Source organism: Thalassophryne amazonica, chromosome 2 (genome assembly GCF_902500255.1).
Source record: "Thalassophryne amazonica chromosome 2, fThaAma1.1, whole genome shotgun sequence".
Lineage (NCBI taxonomy): Eukaryota > Metazoa > Chordata > Actinopteri > Batrachoidiformes > Batrachoididae > Thalassophryne > Thalassophryne amazonica.
This window is the reverse complement of record NC_047104.1, coordinates 133,784,744-133,805,600: the sequence shown is the minus strand read 5'-3', so window position 1 is coordinate 133,805,600 and position 20,857 is coordinate 133,784,744. Positions and strand designations below refer to the sequence as shown.

General features: G+C 40.8%; 1 protein-coding gene across 3 annotated transcripts in view; it reads left to right on the top strand.

The window, feature by feature from the left end:
- drd4b (dopamine receptor D4b) overlaps positions 1-16,623 on the top strand; it is a 64,664-nt gene extending 48,041 nt beyond the window's left edge. The window contains exon 4 of one of the 3 annotated variants that reach the window (XM_034193955.1): positions 15,906-16,623. In XM_034193955.1, coding sequence (XP_034049846.1) covers positions 15,906-16,108 — 203 coding nt within the window. In that variant the 3' untranslated portion in view covers positions 16,109-16,623. Of the gene's footprint in view, positions 1-13,627; positions 13,701-15,905 lie in introns of those variants that run through there. The other 2 variants (XM_034193973.1, XM_034193965.1) reach the window with 2 other exon arrangements.
- The last annotated feature ends 4,234 nt before the right edge of the window (positions 16,624-20,857 follow it).

Sequence of the window (20,857 nt, the reverse complement as noted above, 5' to 3'; positions counted from 1 at the left end):
CTGTGATGCCACTCTGAACTTCACACGGTTGTATACGCTTCTTTTATTTCTGTTTAGCACTCTTCTGGTTATTATTTGTATCTACTCTGAACGTGATTTAACAGCAGTCCTGTTGTGAATTGCTAGCGGTTAGCATTCACCACTGGTTAGCATTTGCTGGCGGTTAGCATTTGCTTGTGGTTAGCTTTCACTAGCTAGGTCGACCCCTCCCATCTCCGTCGTTACTTTTTACAGCTGTTTCTTTTTTACCCGTTTAATACTTCTGTTCATTTTTCCAGTCGAACTGTTGTGAATTTTAAGTAATTATTTTACTCCTGTGTAAAAACTTAGGAGCGGCTAGCATTTTCGCTAGCGGTTAGCTTGTGTTAGCTATTTCGGCCCCCCGTCATCATTTTTTCATTTCATTTTCTTACACTTCTGTTAGTTAATTAACTGTTTAGTGTATTTTATAGCTGCTGCTTTGTTACCTGCTTAATACTTCTGTTAGTTTTTCAGTGTAACTGCTGTGAATTTTAATTCATTTATTTGCATCTGTGTGAGCTTTGGGAGTGGTTAGCTTATCCATTATTGGTTAGCTCGTGTTTGCTTGGATACATTCTTGAATTTCTTAGTACACAAAGTACACTACTAATTCTACTTTACACCCTCCGTAAATCCTGCGTGATGTTGGAAGATAGGGTGGTTCTCTTAGAGAGCTGTGTCCGTAAGTTAGAGCAGCTTCTTAGCTCAGTGGAGTTAGATGTTACAGGCACTCCAGATGAGGTTAGTGTTGGGCCGGCTAGCGAGCCCATTAGCATCAGCTTAGAAACGCCGGCTGTGGAGGACGGCGTTCAGACTGTGGCTAGGTGGAGGAAGCCCCGTAGGGCTTGGTGCCTGGTTGTGGCACCCCGATCACACTCGCCAGTGCGAACTGTGAATCGGTTCTCCCTCTTGGATTTACCTGATGTGAATTCTCTGAGCCCACAAGTGACTTCCACTCTTGTCTCCAGGACGAAACACCGGACTTTAGTGATAGGGGATTCTATCACCCGCAAAGTCAGGTTAAAGACGCCGGCTGACGTTAAATGTATTCCTGGGACCAGAGCTCCCAACACTGCATCTCATCTTACGGCGCTGACACTGCAGAAGGGAAGACAGACGAAGGAACATGACCTGAGATATAGTCACATAGTTATTCACGTTGGCACCAATGATATCAGGATGAAGCACTCAGATGTCACAAAAATGGACATAGAGAGGACTTCTGACCTTGCCAGAAAGATGTGTCGGCGTCGATTAATAGTCTCTGCTCCCCTCCCCTCCCGGGGTACTGATGAGGCGTTTAGCAGGCTGACATCATTAAATAGGTGGCTGGCGCAGTTTTGTAGACAGCAAGGCTTTAGCTTTATTGATAACTGGCCTTCGTTCTGGGGCCGCCGTGGCTTGCTGATGCTGGACGGCCTCCACCCTACTGGGGAAGGCGCCGCCATCTTGTCTGCGAACATAGATAGAGCTCTACAGGGAGGGTAACATTAGGAATCTACAGCAGGCCACAAAGCTGGTGATTAGAGACCCTGCAAGGCTTATGACAAATGTAGGTGTGGAATCCATTAGCTTAGCAGGGAATTTAGTGCAGAAAATCCACTATGGTGATAGTGCAGTTTATTTGCCAGGGAGTTGAGACTGTGGCCTGCTTCTGTAGTCGTGTCCATAAAAATCCTAGAGGGATATGCTTTCCAAACTTAATACCCATCAATATATTGGATGATGTTGAAATTGAGGATGGCCCAGTGGTTGTTCCAGCAATAGCAAAGATTTCGTGTCTGCTACCTACAACGCACATGGAATGTCTCAAACCTAAACCTACTTGTAGGCATCTTATATATGCTACTCTGGAACCACCCCTAAACCCAAACAGTTCAACTGTCAACCCCACTGAGGTCCTTAGACTGGGTCTCATTAACATAAGATCACTGTCCTCAAAATCACTGTTGATCAATGACCTAATTATTGGTCATCACTTAGATATGATTGGGCTATGTGAAACCTGGCTTAAACCTACAGCTGTCCTCCCCTTAAATGAGGTCTGCCCACCAGCATATACATTTAGTCACGTCCCTCGTGATGTGAAGCAAGGCGGGGATGTTGTTCTCATTTATAAATCTAGGTTTAGCCTATTAGCTGTTGGGGGTTACAAATATCACTCGTTTGAGCATCTGATTCTTCGCTCTGCTCAGGATATTACACATTGCCAAGGTCAGAATAATAAAATCAGTCGTATTACTTTGTCACTGTATATAGGCCTCCTGGCCCATATTCTGAATTCTTAGATGAATTTGGTGCATTCGACTCTAACTTGTCAACTAGTGTAGATAAGATTTTGATCATTGGCGACTTTAACATTCATATAAATAAGCCTTCTGATCCCCTCTGCAAATCATTTATGGAAATTGTGGATGCATTAGGATTTCGGCAATGCATTCGGGATTCGACGCACATTAGTGGAAATACCCTGGATCTGGTTCTCACACGTGGTATTGCTGTCACAAATATTGACATCATGCCTCTTACATCAGTTGTGTCTGATCACTCACTTATTAAGTTTACAGTTTCGCTGCCTTGTTTAGTGGAACAACAACCTTATATATCATTACGGCGATTCATCAACTCCTCAACTAAGACTGAACTTGAAGCTAGACTGCCTGATGTCTTAGCTTCACATTTGACAAATAGTCAGTAGACAGACTTGTGGATAGTTTAAACTCAGTGCTCAAACCTACACTCGACATGATTGCACCACCTGTGTTAAAACCACGCTCCTCCAAATCACAGTCACCTTGGTTCAATGATTATCTGCGTGACCTCAAGCATAAAGCAAGAGGTCTAGAACGGAAATGGTGTCGTTCAAAATTAGAAGTATTTCACCTTGCGTGGCGTGATGCTATCTCAGACTATAAGCATGCATTATTGGCTACAAAGCGGCCTTACTACTCTGATTTGATCAACAAAAACAAGCATAACTCAAAGTTCTTGTTCAACACGGTGGCAACACTTATGCATGGACAACCACCTGTTGTTCACTCTCCTTTTACAGCACAAGATTTCCTGGATTACTTTGGGAAGAAAATAGAAGACATCAGGTTAAACATATCCCAGCATGCCTTAACCCAACCACTACACCCTGCTATTGAGGTGGGTGCCACTACTGAGGTATTACCTAGATTTACAGAATTTGATAGTATGTCTAGTCATGCTGACAAAACTCGTAATGTCAACAAAAAGCACAACCTGTTTATTTGATCCTATACCAACAGAACTGTTTAAGGTGGCCCACTCTTGGGCTGACTGTGCTGGAAATTATTAATCTTTCTTTAACTTCTGGATCTGTTCCTAAATGTTTCACATCTGCAGTGACTAAACCATTACTTAAGAAACCTAATCTTGACCCTAGTGTATTGACAAACTATTGGCCGATATCAAATCTAACATTTTTCTCTAAACTTCTGGAAAAAGTGGTGTCACAGCAGCTCGTAGACTATCTTACTGAGAATAATCTCTTTGAGCCACTGCAGTCTGCTTTTAGAAAATATTATTCCACAGAGACAGCTCTCACTAAATTGGTGAATGATCTTCTGTTCACAATGGATTCGGACACCACTACGGTTCTGTTGCTGTTAGATCTCAGTGCTGCATTTGATACACTGGATCATCATATTCTACTTGATAGGCTGGAAAATCATTTTGGGATTACTGGGAGTGCCCTTGCATGGCTGACGTCATACTTGACCAGTTGTTCTCACTGTGTTTTGTACAGTAACACTACCTCTAACCTTAGTGACATGAAATTTGGGGTTCCACAGGGGTCTGTCTTAGGCCCCCTGCTTTTCTCCCTTTATATATCACCCCTTGGGCACATATTGCTGCGTTTTGGGATTACCTTTCACTCCTATGCAGATGATACTCAGTTGTACATGCCAATAACTGCTGGTAATCTTGTTCACATAAAATCCTTAGAAGATTGCCTTGCAGCAGTGAGAAGTTGGAAGTCTAGAAACTTCCTACTTTTAAACTCTGATAAGACTGAAATGATGGTTCTTGGTCCAGTGAGACACCGGCATCAGTTTGACCAGTTAACGCTCAGCCTCGGCTCATGTGTCATACATCACACTGAAAAAGTGAGGAATCCTGGGGTAATTTTTGATCCTTCATTGTCCTTTGGCCTCCATATTAGAAATATTACTAGTACTGCTTTCTTCCACCTGCGAAATATAGCGAAGATTTGTCCCCTCTTGTCTATGGCTGATGCTGAGACCCTGATCCATGCATTTATCTCTTCTAGATTGGACTACTGCAATGTTCTATTTTCTGGTTTACCGCAATCTAGCATTAGGGGTCTCCAATTGGTTCAAAATGCTGCAGCCAGACTTTTGACACGAAACAGAAAGTTCAACCACATTACACCCATTTTGGCATCCCTTCACTGGCTTCCTGTCCCAGTGAGATCAGATTTTAAGGTTCTGCTACTAACCTATAAAATTATTCATGGACTGGCACCTCCCTACCTAGCTGACCTAATTAAACCTTACATACCGGCCCAGGCTTTACGTTCTCAGGGTGCAGGACTACTTTGTGTCCCTAAGGTGAATAAGAAGTCTGCGGGTCACAGAGCTTTCTCTTATCATGCCCCTGTTCTGTGGAATGATCTCCCTGCATCAATAAAACAGTCAGATTCTATTCAAATCAAATCAATTTTATTTATATAGCGCCAAATCACAACAAACAGTTGCCCCAAGGCGCCTTATATTGTAAGACAAGGCCATACAATAATTACGGAAAAACCCCAACGGTCAAAACGACCCCCTGTGAGCAAGCACTTGGCAACAGTGGGAAGGAAAAACTCCCTTTTAACAGGAAGAAACCTCCAGCAGAACCAGGCTCAGGGAAAGCAGTCTTATGCTGGGACTGGTTGGGGCTGAGGGAGAGAACCAGGAAAAAGACATGCTGTGGAGGGGAGCAGAGATCAATCACTAATGATTAAATGCAGAGTGGTGCATACAGAGCAAAAAGAGAAAGAAACACTCAGTGCATCATGGGAACCCCCCAGCAGTCTAAGTCTATAGCAGCATAACTAAGGGATGGTTCAGGGTCACCTGATCCAGCCCTAACTATAAGCTTTAGCAAAAAGGAAAGTTTTAAGCCTGGTTCCAGAGGAGAGGAGCCTGAAAGCTGAAGGCTCTGCCTCCCATTCTACTCTTACAAACCCTAGGAACTACAAGTAATCCTGCAGTCTGAGCGCAAAGCGCTCTATTGGGGTGATATGGTACTATGAGGTCCCTAAGATAAGATGGGACCTGATTATTCAAAACCTTATAAGTAAGAAGAAGAATTTTAAATTCTATTCTAGAATTAACAGGAAGCCAATGAAGAGAGGCCAATATGGGTGAGATATGCTCCCTCCTTCTAGTCCCTGTTAGCACTCTAGCTGCAGCATTTTGAATTAACTGAAGGCTTTTCAGGGAACTTTTAGGCCAACCTGATAATAATGAATTACAATAGTCCAGCCTAGAGGAAATAAATGCATGAATTAGTTTTTCAGCATCACTCTGAGACAAGACCTTTCTAATTTTAGAGATATTGCGCAAATGCAAAAAAGCAGTCCTACATATTTGTTAAATATGCCCATTGAATGACATATCCTGATTAAAAATGACTCCAAGATTTCTCACAGTATTACTAGAGGTCAGGGTAATGCCATCCAGAGTAAGATGTTAGATTCTTAGTTTCTAAGCTGATGTTAGATTCAGAGTTAGATTCTGTGGAGATTTTCAAGTCCAGACTTAAGACGCACTTATTTTCCCTTTCATATGGCTAGCATACTGGTACAGTTTTGTTTTACGCTTTTTACTCTTTTAATTCATTTATTAGTAATTGGAGCGGGCTGTGGCCTCAACTTTACCTAAATTCTGGGTCTTTTAGTGAAGTTTAGGGCTAGTGGCCGGCGATCACCTTAGTATTTCTCTGTTTTTCTTGTTTAATGCTGGCAATTTATACAGTATTTTTTGTCTTTCTGATGCCTGATTCTGTTTTTTCTCTCTGTTTAAGGTGCAGCTCCATCCAGAGATGGGAGTTGTATTCGTGTTGGCGATCCTCCTGTCCTGTGCACCAGTAGCATTTCTTGTATATTCGTCCGTGAATTGTTCTGTGAATTGTTCTGTAATTTATGTTTGTAGCATGGCCCAAACAGAGGGTCACCCCTTTGAGTCTGGTCTGCTTGAGCTTTCTTCCTCAGAGGGAGTTTTTCCTTACCACTGTTGCTCTGGGGCTTGGTAAGGTTAGACCTTACCTGTGTGAAGCGCTTTGAGACAACTTTGTTGTGATTTGGCGCTATATAAATGAAAATAAATTGAAATAAAACATTTGGGGACTAATGAGAGTAAAATTGTTCTTTTGGGGTCCAAGGGCCGCAGATAGTTTGTGAGACGACCCCAAAACTCTGAATTCAAGCCACAGTTCACAGTGAAGACAGTGAAGCATAGTGGTGCAAGCATCATGATATGGGCATGTTTCTCCTACTATGGTGTTGGGCCTATATATCGCATACCAGGTATCATGGATCACTTTGGATATGTCAAAATACTTGAAGAGGTCATGTTGCCTTATGCTGAAGATGACATGCCCTTGAAATGGGTGTTTCAACAAGACAATGACCCCAAGCACACTAGTAAATGAGCAAAATCTTGGTTCCAAACCAACAAAATTAATGCTTCGCAGATGTGAAGAAATCACGAAAAACTGTGGTTATACAACTAAATACTAGTTTAGCGATTCACAGGATTGCTAAAAAAGCAGTTTCAACATAATAGTTTTGAGTTTGTAGCGTCAACAGCAGATGCTACTATTATTGTGAACACCCCCTTTTCTACTTTTTTTACTAATAGCCCAATTTCATAGCCTTAAGAGTGTGCATATCATGAATGCTTGGTCATTTCATTTCATTTCATTTATTTGTGCAAGGACAGCATACAATTACATTATGCTCATTGAGCAGAGATGTTTGTACCAGATTATAGCTGCAACAGCTAATTTCCATCTGTAGTCCTTGAGGGTCAGGGGGATACACATAGGGCTATTAAATACATCACAAACAACACCTACAAAATATGTAATACTAAATTCATAAAATATATAATATTAAATTCATTCTTATGTCATTCATCTCTAAAATACTGTGCCATATCAAAAACATTTAAAACAATCATTCATAATTCATCGTTCACTCTTATTATGCAGCATCAAAACATCAAAATTATCAAGACATTTATAAATTCATCTAAGCCTCTCAGTTACTGTACAATATCAAAACACTTGTAAAAGATATTCACCATTCATACAGTTCATCTCTCAAATCCTATGTAAAATCAGAACACTTATTACACATGTTCAATGTTACCTTTAGCAGTGCTATATACGAGATCTATTAGAAAAGTATCTGACCTTATTATTTTTTTCAAAAACCATATGGATTTGAATCACGTGTGATTGCGTCAGACAAGCTTGAACCCTCGTGCGCATGCATGAGTTTTTCCACGCCTGTCGGTTGCGTCATTCCCCTGTGAGCAGGCTTTGAGTGAGGAGTGGTCCAGCCCCCTCGTCGGATTTTCATTGTCAGGAAATGGCGGAATGATTTGGGCTTTTTTTCCCATCAGAATTTTTTCAGAAACTGTTAGAGACTGGCAGCTGGAAACCATTAGAAAAATTTATCTGGCTTTCGGTGAAAATGTTACGGGCTTGGTAGAGAATAAGGAGTGTTACTGTCGCTTTAAGGATGGCCCCCAGTGGCTGTGGGGCGCGCCGCGCTCCGAAGCCGCCATCGACAGGCTGAACGACCATTTCATTTCTAAACGGATGGCTGTCTGGATCCGTGACCATCGTGTGACATTTCTCTGGTTATCACAAGAGCTGGACATCAACCATTTTCCGGCAGATTTCACTTTTAACAAGAGATTTTGTCATGGAAAGCCGAGCGGAGGCTTCGCGCGTCACGATGGATTCGCTACTGGAGCGAGACAAAACCACCTCCGTTTTGGTCTCACAGGACGGCTTTGAGATGGCATTCAGACAGCTGTCGGTGGTTTTTCCATCAAGTGATTATCCGAGAAATTGTGGATGTGCCTGGACATGCCAGAACATGTCCCGTGAGGCTTCATCACGGCGCTGCTGTGCGCCATGCGGCACCGCCGCGACGCACAGAATTCCTCCGCACATCTGTCTCAATGTGCTGACAAAGTGCTGATGTCCACGTCTTTTCACAATTCCTGTGCTAGTCAGACGACGTCCCGGATAAAACACAGCATCCAGTTTGGAAATGAACGGCACATTCCACTGTTACAGGAGTTTTTGTCATGGAAAGAGGAGCGGAGGCAGCAAATTGTGTATGCTTTTGACACACACACACACACACACACACACACACACACACACACACACACACACACACACACACACACACACACACACACACACACACACACACACATATATAAAAAGATAGACAGGGAAATATATTATCTGACTTGCATTTTTAATGGCTGATAATGGCTCTATACTGATACATACACACACGCACAATCAATATCAACACTATTATTAACACTAGATATGCTGATATGATTAACCAAAACTTTTTTTTGCAGATAGACATGGAAGGAAATATGAAAAAGAAATCATCAGCCAAATGCAGCTATGATTTTACACGTATTGCATATGATTCCTGTGTCATGCGCAATTCGACCACATTCGTACTATATGTGAAGGAGCCCTAAGATTAGAGGCTTTTTACGAACTCTTGTAATCGTAACTACAGTGTGTTGGATTAATATAGCGCAATGGAAAATCAGGAGAGGACAAAATAAAAATCTGTGCCCATAATTTAGAAATCTGAGGCTACGGGTCATGTTATCTTCCTTTCCTAAAAAAAAAAAAAAAAGAAGAGAACATGAACATGATGGAGCGGAATGTCTTTGCCGCAAACCCAAATCTCCACTTCTGTCTTCACCCTCCGCTCAGCTGAGCTCTCCCGTGAAAGCAGACTAGTCTGTTTCATAAAGAAATCATCTGAACAGTTTATGTGCTGAGGATTGTGGCCGTCATTTATAGCTGATCACTTAAAATCATCTCAACTATTATTTAATTGTAGCGCAGCGTCCTTGCACGCTGTCCCCCACTGCTGATTTGCTGCAGAAATCACAGCACAAATCAGTTTCCTATAGTTTTCTAAAATCACCATTTATTTTACCGTATCCAGCATTTTCTACTTTCTGAAAAAAAAGCCTATCAAAGGCAGCCATTAAAGGTTTATGCTGACGTCACTGATGCAGCATAAAAATTCAAAAATGTTCCCCATTCCGCTCACTTTGACCAAGTTTCCAGTGCTTCTTCATCATCTCTTATACATATGACAGTAAATGATTTTGAGAGAAAAATGTAAAGAAATGCAAAATTTATTGAACACCCCAAGAAATAATATCTTGAGTGAAACTGATGAGAAAGTGTGTCTTCCATTTCTGCTTTCTCTAATGAACTCAGTCTAGACATGAATCATTTAGAGTCCTACTGTCACACTGAAACAGATCATCCTGTTTCTTAACTCTTCGATTCATTTCTGGGTATTATTTTTGAAACGGGGTGTTGATGTGGAGAAAAGTAAACTCATATACGAGATTATAAATGGAGAGCAAAATTTGTAATCTTTTGAAAGCTGCACAAATCAAATAGGTAATGCAACTACAGTACTTTTACAGCAGAAATCCAAACTCAGTGATTTGTTTTTTTTAATGCAGTCCTGCAGAATCACAGCAGGGCACAGAATTCAATTTGTCGCTGCTGTACAAAAAGCTGGCAATCTGGATCACATGTTAATGTGCTGCAAACTGAACACATTAGTTGTGACTGAACAGTGACAGATGGAAGACATGCAGTGCTGTGGATTCAGATACCACGACTTCAACTGAGTGTTGCGCTGGCAGAGTTGCACTGAGCATTTACAGCATTATTTGATGATCCAATTATTGTCATCCATTAACCAAAAATAAACAGAAACATGAAGGACTGGCACGTCAGAATACTCAGACACAAAGTGCAATCCGAACACCAGCACTAAAGCTCTCTTCACATTACTTGGGTCTTACACTTTGCACACTGCTTTGGCCAGTGCAGATCTTCTTCCAGAATGGTCAAGTTGCTATACATGCAGTGGTGGGCACGATTCTGCTAATCCGCTAATTAGTGGATTAGCGTTCGAAAACCATCAGCAGATTAGCTCCTGCTAAATTTAGTTCCACTAACTTTCAGTCCGCTAACAATTTTTTATTTTTTTTGCTGGTAAAGTGAGTAAAGTTTAACGATCAAGCGTTTGTAAACCCTAAAATCAAACATGTTAGTCCCTTTATGTTGTGTGTCTGCAACAGTCTGTTCTGTCAAGATGAGCTCCTGTAGCGTAAATCGACAGCGTGTCTGCTTCATACATGCAAAGATTATTACTTTATACATGTAAAGATTTGCATACCCTTACCAAAAAGTAGTATATGCAAGTATGTTTCAAGTATACTTCTAGTTTACTTTTTATATACTCATCAGTACTATTTTTTGGTAAGGGCATACATGCAAATCTTTACTTATTTTACCAGTTGTTTTGAACGCAACACGAGTGAGCCATTCCTGTGTTTAGAAATGTAATACAGAGATACACTGACTATTGGGTAGCGCAGTCTCATTTGAGGGCACGCACTAAAGGGGTAAAATATGATGCATTTGACGTAATTTCTTTACTTCTGGGGACAGAAACATGGCACTTTCTCTGAGATTTGGGCAAATTACACGCAAACAAAGTGAAAATACTGAAGCAGCAGGACCTTTGTGGCTGGGACGATGGTGGGGGATCGAACCCACGCGGCTCGCACCAAAAGACCGTTCCTCTACCAGGTCAGCCAAAGGGGAACTCCCCATTAGCCAAGCTAGCGGGAACGTCTTTTCAATTGGGACCCGGGACTTTCATCCCGTTAACACATCTCCCCACCCTTTTTGACTTCGTCCCGAAGTCACAGGTGCATGTTAGCATACTCTGTGACCCACATCCTGTTCGTGACGCCAGATTGAAGCAGCAGGACCTTCGTGGCCGGGACGACGGTGGGGGATCGAACCCACGCGGCTCGCACCAAAAGACTGTTCCTCTACCAGGTCAGCCAAAGGGGAACTCCCCATCAGCCAAGCCAGCGGGAACGGCTTTTCAATTGGGACCCGGGATTTTCATCCCGCTACACAGATTGAAGCAGCAGGACCTTTGTGGCTGGGACGACGGTGGGGATCGAACCCACGCGGCTCGCACAAAAGACCGTTCCTCTACCAGGTCAGCCAAAGGGGAACTCCCTGTTAGCCAAGCTAGTGGGAACGTCTTTTCGATTGGGACCCGGGACTTTCATCCTGCTACACATCTCCCCACCATTTTTAACTTCGTCCCGAAGTCACAGGTGCATGTTAGCATACTCTGTGATCCACATCCTGTTCGTGATGCCAGATTAAAGAAGCAGGACCTTCGTGGCCGGGACGACAGTGGGGATCGAACCCACGCGGCTCGCACAAAAGACCGTTCCTCTACCAGGTCGGCCAAAGGGGAACTCCCCGTTAGCCAAGCTCGCGGGAACATCCTTTCAATTGGGACCCGGGACTTTCATCCCACTACAATACAAAGAAAAAGTGATGATGCGGTGTAAAGTGTACATGTGTTGCCATTTGTTTATGACCTGGAGCTCAAACGTGTTGAGGTGGTCGTGCAGCCGAGAGAACATAGCTACTCTGGTTAGCTATGTAGGCTAACACTTACCGACACAACGTCTCCCATTTGCCTCGTCTTCCCTTCTATACTGGAACCCGAATAAATTGCACTTTTTGTGACTGCTTCAGTGATTGCAGCCAAAAACAAAACAGTACACCATTTTCCCATGTGAAGTTATGCTGTGTATATATTGTGCAACAGCAGCGGCTGTCCCCAAAAGTGGCCAAATCCCGCAATATCACACAGGATTCAAATGAGACTGCGCTGCCCTATTAATACTGCGATTTACTGCTTTTTATGAAGACGATGACCATGTTTGGGATTTTTTTTTCGTGCATTTGTTTTGTGTTTGGTGAAAGCAGCTCCGTTGACTGTGTATAAATATATAATATAGAGATAAACTGTGATTTCTAATACTGTGATTTACTGATTTTAATTGACAGTTTTTGGGGTTTCATTTTTTTGCTTTTTTTTTTTCTCGTGTGTTCGTTTTGTGTTTGTGATCCTGAATTTACCCAGCAGCCCCTGCAGTGCTTAAACTCAAAACTGGCTTTTCAGTAGCTAACAGATGTGATTGCGACCGAGTCAATACTAAAAGTTAGCGGTTCGCGGTAACTTCCGCTAAATTGTTTAGAGGCTTATCAGTTTAGCGTTAGAAATTTTTTGCGGTTTATCGGTTCAGCATGCTAAAAGTTAACTTTTCAGTTAGTGGATTAATGGTTATCGAAGCTAACTTTTCGGGTTAACTGTGCCCACCACTATATACATGTCATCTGATTTGCTTTCCATTACTAAAAATTTAAACCTCAAGCAGACCAGGAGTGACCCTCTGCTTGGGCCATGCTACCAACACAAATTACAAAACAATTCACAAAACGAACATACAGGAAATGTTGCCAGTGCATAGAACGGTTTCTGGAAGAGAAACCATACCCATCTAGGATGGGTTTCTGAAGTTTTCGTTTCTCAAATTTGGATATTCTGACACATATAAGCATTAGCTTCTTCTTAGTGAACACAGTCTTGACTCGCCCCAGTTTCCGAGACCTCCTTCCTAGGAATTGGACAGAAAGGACTAGCGACACGCATGCCTTGAAATTGTCACTGTCAGAGGGCTCTGAAGAAACAAGTGTTTTTTATATTTTAAATCACATTATACTTGGTGAAGAAGTCTTACTTTCTTGATGCCCAAAATAATTTTCTCTTCAAACGTCGCCATGCTTGTGTAACAACAATGTTGCGATGATGACATATAAAGTTGTGCCCAATGCCAGCCATGTCCAATGTTGAGGTTAAGGACTGAATGGCACTCTCTCCACTTCACAATCGAAGATCGTGCTTGGATTGAGACCTTCTTTTTAGAAAGTTAAGTGAGTAAGAGGGGACAGATGATCGAAACTAAGCAGTAGTAAAATGTGGGTCAGGGTTTTATAATACCTGCACCCACCGGACCAGTCATGACAGTCAATACACACCGGCCAACACAACCCGTGGAAAAAAAAAGGCCAGTTGGTCTCATGAAGCTCTCTTTCTGTCTGGCACCTTAAAAAAAATGGCTAAGTTTTATGTCTTAGCCAAAACAGATCACTGCCCGTCTGTAAATGTATTATAATTTATATTTCACAATTATGATTGGTTGCAGAGAGATTTATGAGATGTAGGTTACGTGACTTTATGCAGAAAATGTATGAAGCAGTGCAGAGCGCACACTTTGTTTTCATACAATGCTGTGCAAAACGCTCTATCTTTCAATAAAGTAAACTATTGTTTGTGTCATTATCATTGGAAAATGACAGCACATCACATCGTCACCAACAGTCTGTCGCTGCAGACCACAGGATTTCTGCTATGACGAGCAGTATGATGGCTTTATGCAGAAATGAGGGAGCGCTCTGGTGGAGAGAGACGAGAGCAGATGAAAATGATCACAGCCTCACCTGTTGTATGCCGTTTTGAATCTGTAATATATTTGTAAGTTATTAATTACTTAGTGTGAACTCTGCTTTGTCATTTTTTAACCCTCCACACCCACAATATTTTCTCACCAAGCTGACCTGCACTGGCCCAACCCTCGGGTTACAGCTTGACCTGCACATCTCAACTAAACACATATTTTTGGTTGCATGTACAAAGATCAATCTGTTTCATGGTCAGACTTCACAAATTCAAACCTTCAAATCAAAATCAAATCAAATCAATTTTATTTATATAGCGCCAAATCACAACAAACAGCTGCCCCAAGGCGCTTTATATTGTAAGGCAAGGCCATACAATAATTACGGAAAAACCCCAACAGTCAAAACGACCCCCTGTGAGCAAGCACTTGGCGACAGTGGGAAGGGAAAAACTCCCTTTTAACAGGAAGAAACCTCCAGCAGAACCAGGCTCAGGGAGGGACAGTCTTCTGCTGGGACTGGTTGGGGCTGAGGGAGAGAACCAGGAAAAAGACATGCTGTGGAAGAGAGCAGAGATCAATCACTAATGATTACTAAAAAAAAAAAAAAAAAAAAAAAAAAAAAAAAAATCACATATACTCATATACATATATATATATATATATATATATATATATACATACATACTCATATATATATTCACACCCTTTGCTCAATACTTTGTTGATGCACCTTTGGCTATTCAAGTCGTCTTGAATATGATGCCACAAGCTCGGTGCACCAATGTTTGGACAGTTCTGTCCATTCCTCTTTGCAGCACCTCTCAAGCTCCATCAGGTTGGAGGGGAGCATCAGTGTACAGCCATTTTCAGAGCTCTCCAGAGATGTTCTATCGAATTCAGGTCTGGGCTCTGGCTGGGCCTCACAAGAACATTCACAGAGTTGTCCTGAAGCCACTCCTTTGATATCTTGGCTGTGTGCTTAGGGTCATTGGCCAGCTGAAAGATGAACCGTCACCCCAGTCTGAAGTCAAGAGCACTCTGGAGCAGGTTTTCATCCAGGATGTCTCTGTACATTGCTGCATTCACCTTTCCCTCAATCCTGACTAGTCTCTCCGTTCCTGCCAGTGAAAAACATCCCCACAGCATGATGCTGCCACCACCATGCTTCACTGTAGGGATGGTGTCTAGTTTCCTCCAACCATGATGCCTGGCATTCATGCTAAAGAGTTCAATCTTTGTCTCGTCAGATCAGAGAATTTTGTTTCTCATGGTCTGAGAGTCCTTCAGGTGCCTTTTACCAAGGAGTGGCTTCTGTCTGGCCACTCTACCATACAGGCCTGATTGGTGGATTGCTGCAGAGATGGTTGTCATTCTGGAAGGTTCTTCTCTATCCACAGAGGAATGCTGGAGCTCTGACAGAGTGATGATCGGGTACCCCGATCGCTTAGTTTAACGGGCGGCCAGCTCGAGGAGGAGTCCTGGTGGATCCAAACATCTTCCATTTATGGATTATGGAGGTCACTGTGCTCACTGGGACGTTCAAAGCAGCAGAAATGTTTCTGTACCCTTCCCCAGATTTGTGCCTCGAGACAATCCTGTCTCGGCGGTCTACAGAATATTCCTTTGACTTTATGCTTGGTTTTTGCTCTGACATGAACTGTCAACTGTGGGACCTTAAGGTGTGTATCTTTCCAAATCACATCCAGTCAACTGAATTTAGCCCAGGTGGACTCCAATTAAGCTGTATGATCAGTGGAAACAGGATGCACCTGAGCTCAATTTTGAGCTTCATGGCAAAGGCTGTGAATACTTATGTACACGTGATTTCTTAGTTGTTTTTTATTATTACTATTAATGAATTTGTAAAAATAAATAAATAAAACTTCACATTGTCATTGTGGGGTATTGTGTGTCGAAGTTTGAGGGGAAAAAAAATCAATTTCATCCATTTTGGAATAAGGCTGTAACATAACAAAATGTGGAAAAAGTGAAGCACTGTGAATACTTATGGATGCGCCGTATCAAGTTTACATAATGTATTTGTGTTCAACAGTCCTATTGTTCCATTATGCAAACAAAACAGTCATAAAATTTTATCTGACTTGGTGGAATAATGGTACATTATTAGAGTATCTTGCTTAAAGTTATGATAGTTTCAAAAGTTGCAAAGATGCTTTTTCCTTTTGCATTTTCTTGCAGGATGCTTTTTGTTCTGCTGGACTCCATTCTTTGTGGTCCACATCATGAGAGCCCTGTGCGTAACATGGAACATTCCTTCCAGCCTGATGAGCGCCGTCACCTGGCTGGGGTACGTCAACAGCGCTCTCAATCCCATCATCTACACCATATTCAATACAGAGTTCAAGAAATTCTTCAAGAAATTCTTCCGTAGCTGCTGCTGACACAAGCTTCCCTCCGGAAGACACTGAGCTAATGAACTAATGAAACGCTGGGGAGGAGTGGTTTACAGACGAGGACTGGAATATCAAAAAGGTCAGCCCTGTAAAGTCTGCAACACTGTCACTTACCGCATACTGTCACAGTGCAGCATGTTTTAGTAAAACTAACAGCATTTAAAGCCCCGTTCTCACTTTTACAGATATCCTGTCAGAGTACCAGTCACAGGTGGTAACTGACAAACTGGCATGTGAAGATCATGGTTGCTCACAAATGGAACCTTGCACACGATTTGATGACATAATGCGCTGGGTTTATACCATGTAATGGAATTAGGGTCATTTATACACATACTGCTAACAGCACATATCTGTAATGTATCTGTAAAAGTGAGAACAAGACTTAAATTTGAATCTTTTTCCTGCCAGCTGTTTGTGAAGTTGATAAAAGAGAGAAAGGTGACTACTGGTATCTGATTAATAATACACTCTGAAAGACATTCAAATTTTTAAAAAATGTTTTTCTTTATATAATATTGTCCACATTCTTGCTATGTGTGACAAGGGCTTCAGTCTGACAACAGTGACGATATCAAATCAAATCAATTTTATTTATATAGCGCCAAATCACAACAAACAGTTGCCCCAAGGCGCTTTATATTGTAATGCAAAGCCATACAATAATTACGGAAAAACACCAACGGTCAAAACGACCCCCTGTGAGCAAGCACTTGGCGACAGTGGGAAGGAAAAACTCCCTTTTAACAGGAAGAAACCTCCAGCAGAACCAGGCTCAGGGAGGGGCAGTCTTCTGCTGGGACTGGTTGGGGCTGAGGGAGAGAACCAGGAAAAAAACATGCTGTGGAGGGGAGCAGAGATCAATCACTAATGATTAAATGCAGAGTGGTGCATACAGAGCAAAAAGAGAAACACTCAGTGCATCATGGGAACCCCCCAGCAGTCTAAGTCTATAGCAGCATAACTAAGGGATGGTTCAGGGTCACCTGATCTAGCCCTAACTATAAGCTTTAGCAAAAAGGAAGGTTTTTAGCCTAATCTTAAAAGTAGAGAGGGTGTCTGTTTCCCTGATCTGAATTGGGAGCTGGTTCCACAGGAGAGGAGACTGAAAGCTGAAGGCTCTGCCTCCCATTCTACTCTTAAAAAACCCTAGGAACTACAAGTAAGCCTGCAGTCTGAGAGCAAAGCGCTCTATTGGGGTGATATGGTACTATGAGGTCCCTAAGATAAGATGGGACCTGATTATTCAAAACCTTATAAGTAAGAAGAAGAATTTTAAATTCTATTCTAGAATTAACAGGAAGCCAATGAAGAGAGGCCAATGTGGGTGAAATATGCTCCCTCCTTCTAGTCCCCGTCAGTACTCTAGCTGCAGCATTTTGAATTAACTGAAGGCTTTTCAGGGAACTTTTAGGACAACCTGATAATAATGAATTACAATAGTCCAGCCTAGAGGAAATAAATGCATGAATTAGTTTTTCAGCATCACTCTGAGACAAGACCTTTCTAATTTTAGAGATATTGCGCAAATGCAAAAAAGCAGTCCTACATATTTCCTTAATATGCGCATTGAAGGACATATCCTGATCAAAAATGACTCCAAGATTTCTCACAGTATTACTAGAGGTCAGGTTAATGCCATCCACAGTAAGGATCTGGTTAGACACCATGTTTCTAAGATTTGTGGGGCCAAGTACAATAACTTCAGTTTTATCTGAGTTTAAAAGCAGGAAATTAGAGGTCATCCATGTCTTTATGTCTGTAAGACAATCCTGCAGTTTAGCTAATTGGTGTGTGTCCTCTGGCTTCATGGATAGATAAAGCTGAGTATCATCTGCATAACAATGAAAATGTAAGCAATGCTGTCTAATACCAATCCTTCTGAACTCTGCCAATAATAGAATGGTCATTAGAAACTAAACAAATAAATAATGCAGGCAATTTCGTCAGGAGATACTTATTTTGCCAGCTCTTTGTTCTAACCAACTGATAAAAAAAATAGTTTTGGTGATGGTGTGGATTTTTTTATGAAAAATATAATGAAAATATCAGTTATTTTTAAAATAAATAGTTTCCTTCTTGAATAGCATAACACGTTATTAAATATTAAAATCATTTGCACAAAGAGAAAATAATATAGTCTTACCTGTCCGTTTCAATAAGATCATCTTCATTTTGATGAAAACGTGTGAAAATAATTTAATTCACTGTCCTGATAGAAGAAAAGTCCATGATGGTTCGAGTCTCTGCTGTACTGATCTGCGACCTGCACGGTCCGCTGCAGGTGTAATCTGTTCACTGTGTCTGCAGCTGATGGTTCGAGTCTCTGCTGTGAATGGATCCTCTTGTTCCACAGTGGGCCGCTTTGTGCTTCAAGTGAAAAGACTCGTAGTGCCTCATCTGCTCCTAACATTTCAGTCTAAATGCAACAAAATTCAGATCCAAAATCCATGATTCAAAAACACTAAAATCAAATCAAATAAAGTGAAAATAGTCAGTTTTGCCTCCGTGTGGAGAATCAGCAGTACAGTCTGCGTGCGCGCTCATCAATATAAGTGTTTCCACCTGCCAATCGAAAAAGATTCTGCCAGCGAAAATAATCGTTCTGACACAGAAAACATGGTGCAGCTCCGACCCGATCCACTTGATGGAAACAGGTATATCAGTAGTAGTAAATTAATGAGACAATTTTAGTCTTAAATATTCATGAAAACATGCACTCACAGAAATATTTAACCCTAACTTTTAAGATTTATGTAATTTTATTACATGACAAATTCCCATTTACTTTTTTAGATAATTTTAATACATACCTACCAAATAAACCTTAAATGATGCATATTCATTACTGTAATAAATCCAATTTATTTGAAATGCATAATCCTCAGCTTTATGTATTTAGTATTAATAAAATATAATTACTCTAAATCAATAATAATGACAGTATTTATTTAAAATACATAAAGTATATTGTTTGAATTGCATAATAATTATGTTACCTATACAAGATAAATGGCATAGGTAACAAACAAAATGATCTAAAAAAGTAAATGGGAATTTGTCACGTAATAAAATTACATAAATCTTAAAAGTTAGGGGTAAATATTTCTGTGAGTGTGGCATTACGTGTCACCTACACTTTAATGTTATTCTTAATGGTGTTCAGATATTTGTAGTCGCTACAAAAAAAAAAAAAACTGGAATTTTGCATAATAAGGCTTCAAAAAGTCATGACAAACTGCAACAAGGAGAAATCAATCCCACGGGTCCATACTAGGAATCACCTACTCATAACTTAAGAAAAGGTGAAGATGGGCAGCTCATGCTAACCAAAATATCTTCCTGGAATATCGTGATTACTGTTTGAGTTTGCCGACACCATGTCATCTTTGTTGTTTAATATATTTTGAGATATATAGTGATAAAAATACACTTCAGTAGTATTATGTCTTGAACCTGGGGTGTCAGTATACGTCAAAAGAAGTTGAATATTGAGGGCAAAAACCTTTAACTCCAGATGATGATTCGATTTCTTTATGTTTATTCTCTTGAAACAGAGCTTTGCTTTTGTTTCTGTTTGTGTGTTTTCTAATTCTGATTTTAACTCTCATTGTGACGTGTCACAATGTGACGTTCTCACATTGTTATTTGCTTCACAGCTGTGGGGTTGATTCGTCATACAGTGCCCTCCAAAAGTATTCAGTCCCTTGGTATTTCACACATTTGAATTTATTTATGCCATTTCCAATACAAAAAGTAAACCAGGCTTCTCAATATAAAAATTTCTAAAAGTATCTTCCTTAAACCCAAATTCAAAGGAAATCTCTACACCTTGATATAAATTAATTAAAAATATAAAAACTAAGATGATGGGTTGCATAAGTAATGGAACATGTTGGTATAATACCTGTAAATAATCAGTTTTATTGCCAGTTTTCTTCAGACAAGTCAGGGGATGGATACATGAACATTTCCAAGTCACTGAATATGTCTTGACTTTATTTGCATCAACTATGAAGATATACAAACAGTATGGCACTTTATGGAAAACAGTGTTGCCACAGTTACTTTGAGAAGTTACATTATACAGTTACTTCATTAGCAACTTTATGCAGTTACTTTATTAGGAGCTGCTGACAACTTGTAACTTATAAGAAATGTAACTACTAATCTAACTTGGTTACTCTTAAGACTGAGTAATCAGCAAAGTAACTAATAGTTATTTTTCTGAGTACTCAATCTTAAAAATAACCAAGTTAGATTACGAGTTACTTTATTAGTTACATTCAGCAGCTGCCGACAAGTTGTCCACAGCTGCTAATGAAGTAACTGTGTAAAGTAACTGTAAAATGTAACTGTTTAAAGTAACTAATAAAGTAACTTTTCAAAGTTACTGTGGCAACACTGATGGTAAACCTGAGTGGAGTCGATAGTTCTCAAAAACTGAGTGTGCAAGAAGGAGAAGAGTGAGGAAAGCCACCAAGACACCCAGACAACCCAGAAGAAGTTATAGGCTTCTGTGGCTGTGACTGGAGAAATTGTGCACAGTGCACGTTTTGCATTTTGTATTCTCAGTTATACAGCTTCATGATGAAGTGGTATAGAGGAGGGTTTTCTTAAAAAAGAATACCTGAAAGTTCAGCTACAGTTTGCCAGAAGGCACATCTGAGATGCAAGCCTAGATTTGATGTTTTGTGTAAAGAAAATCCTCCTCTGTACCACTTCATCACCTTCATT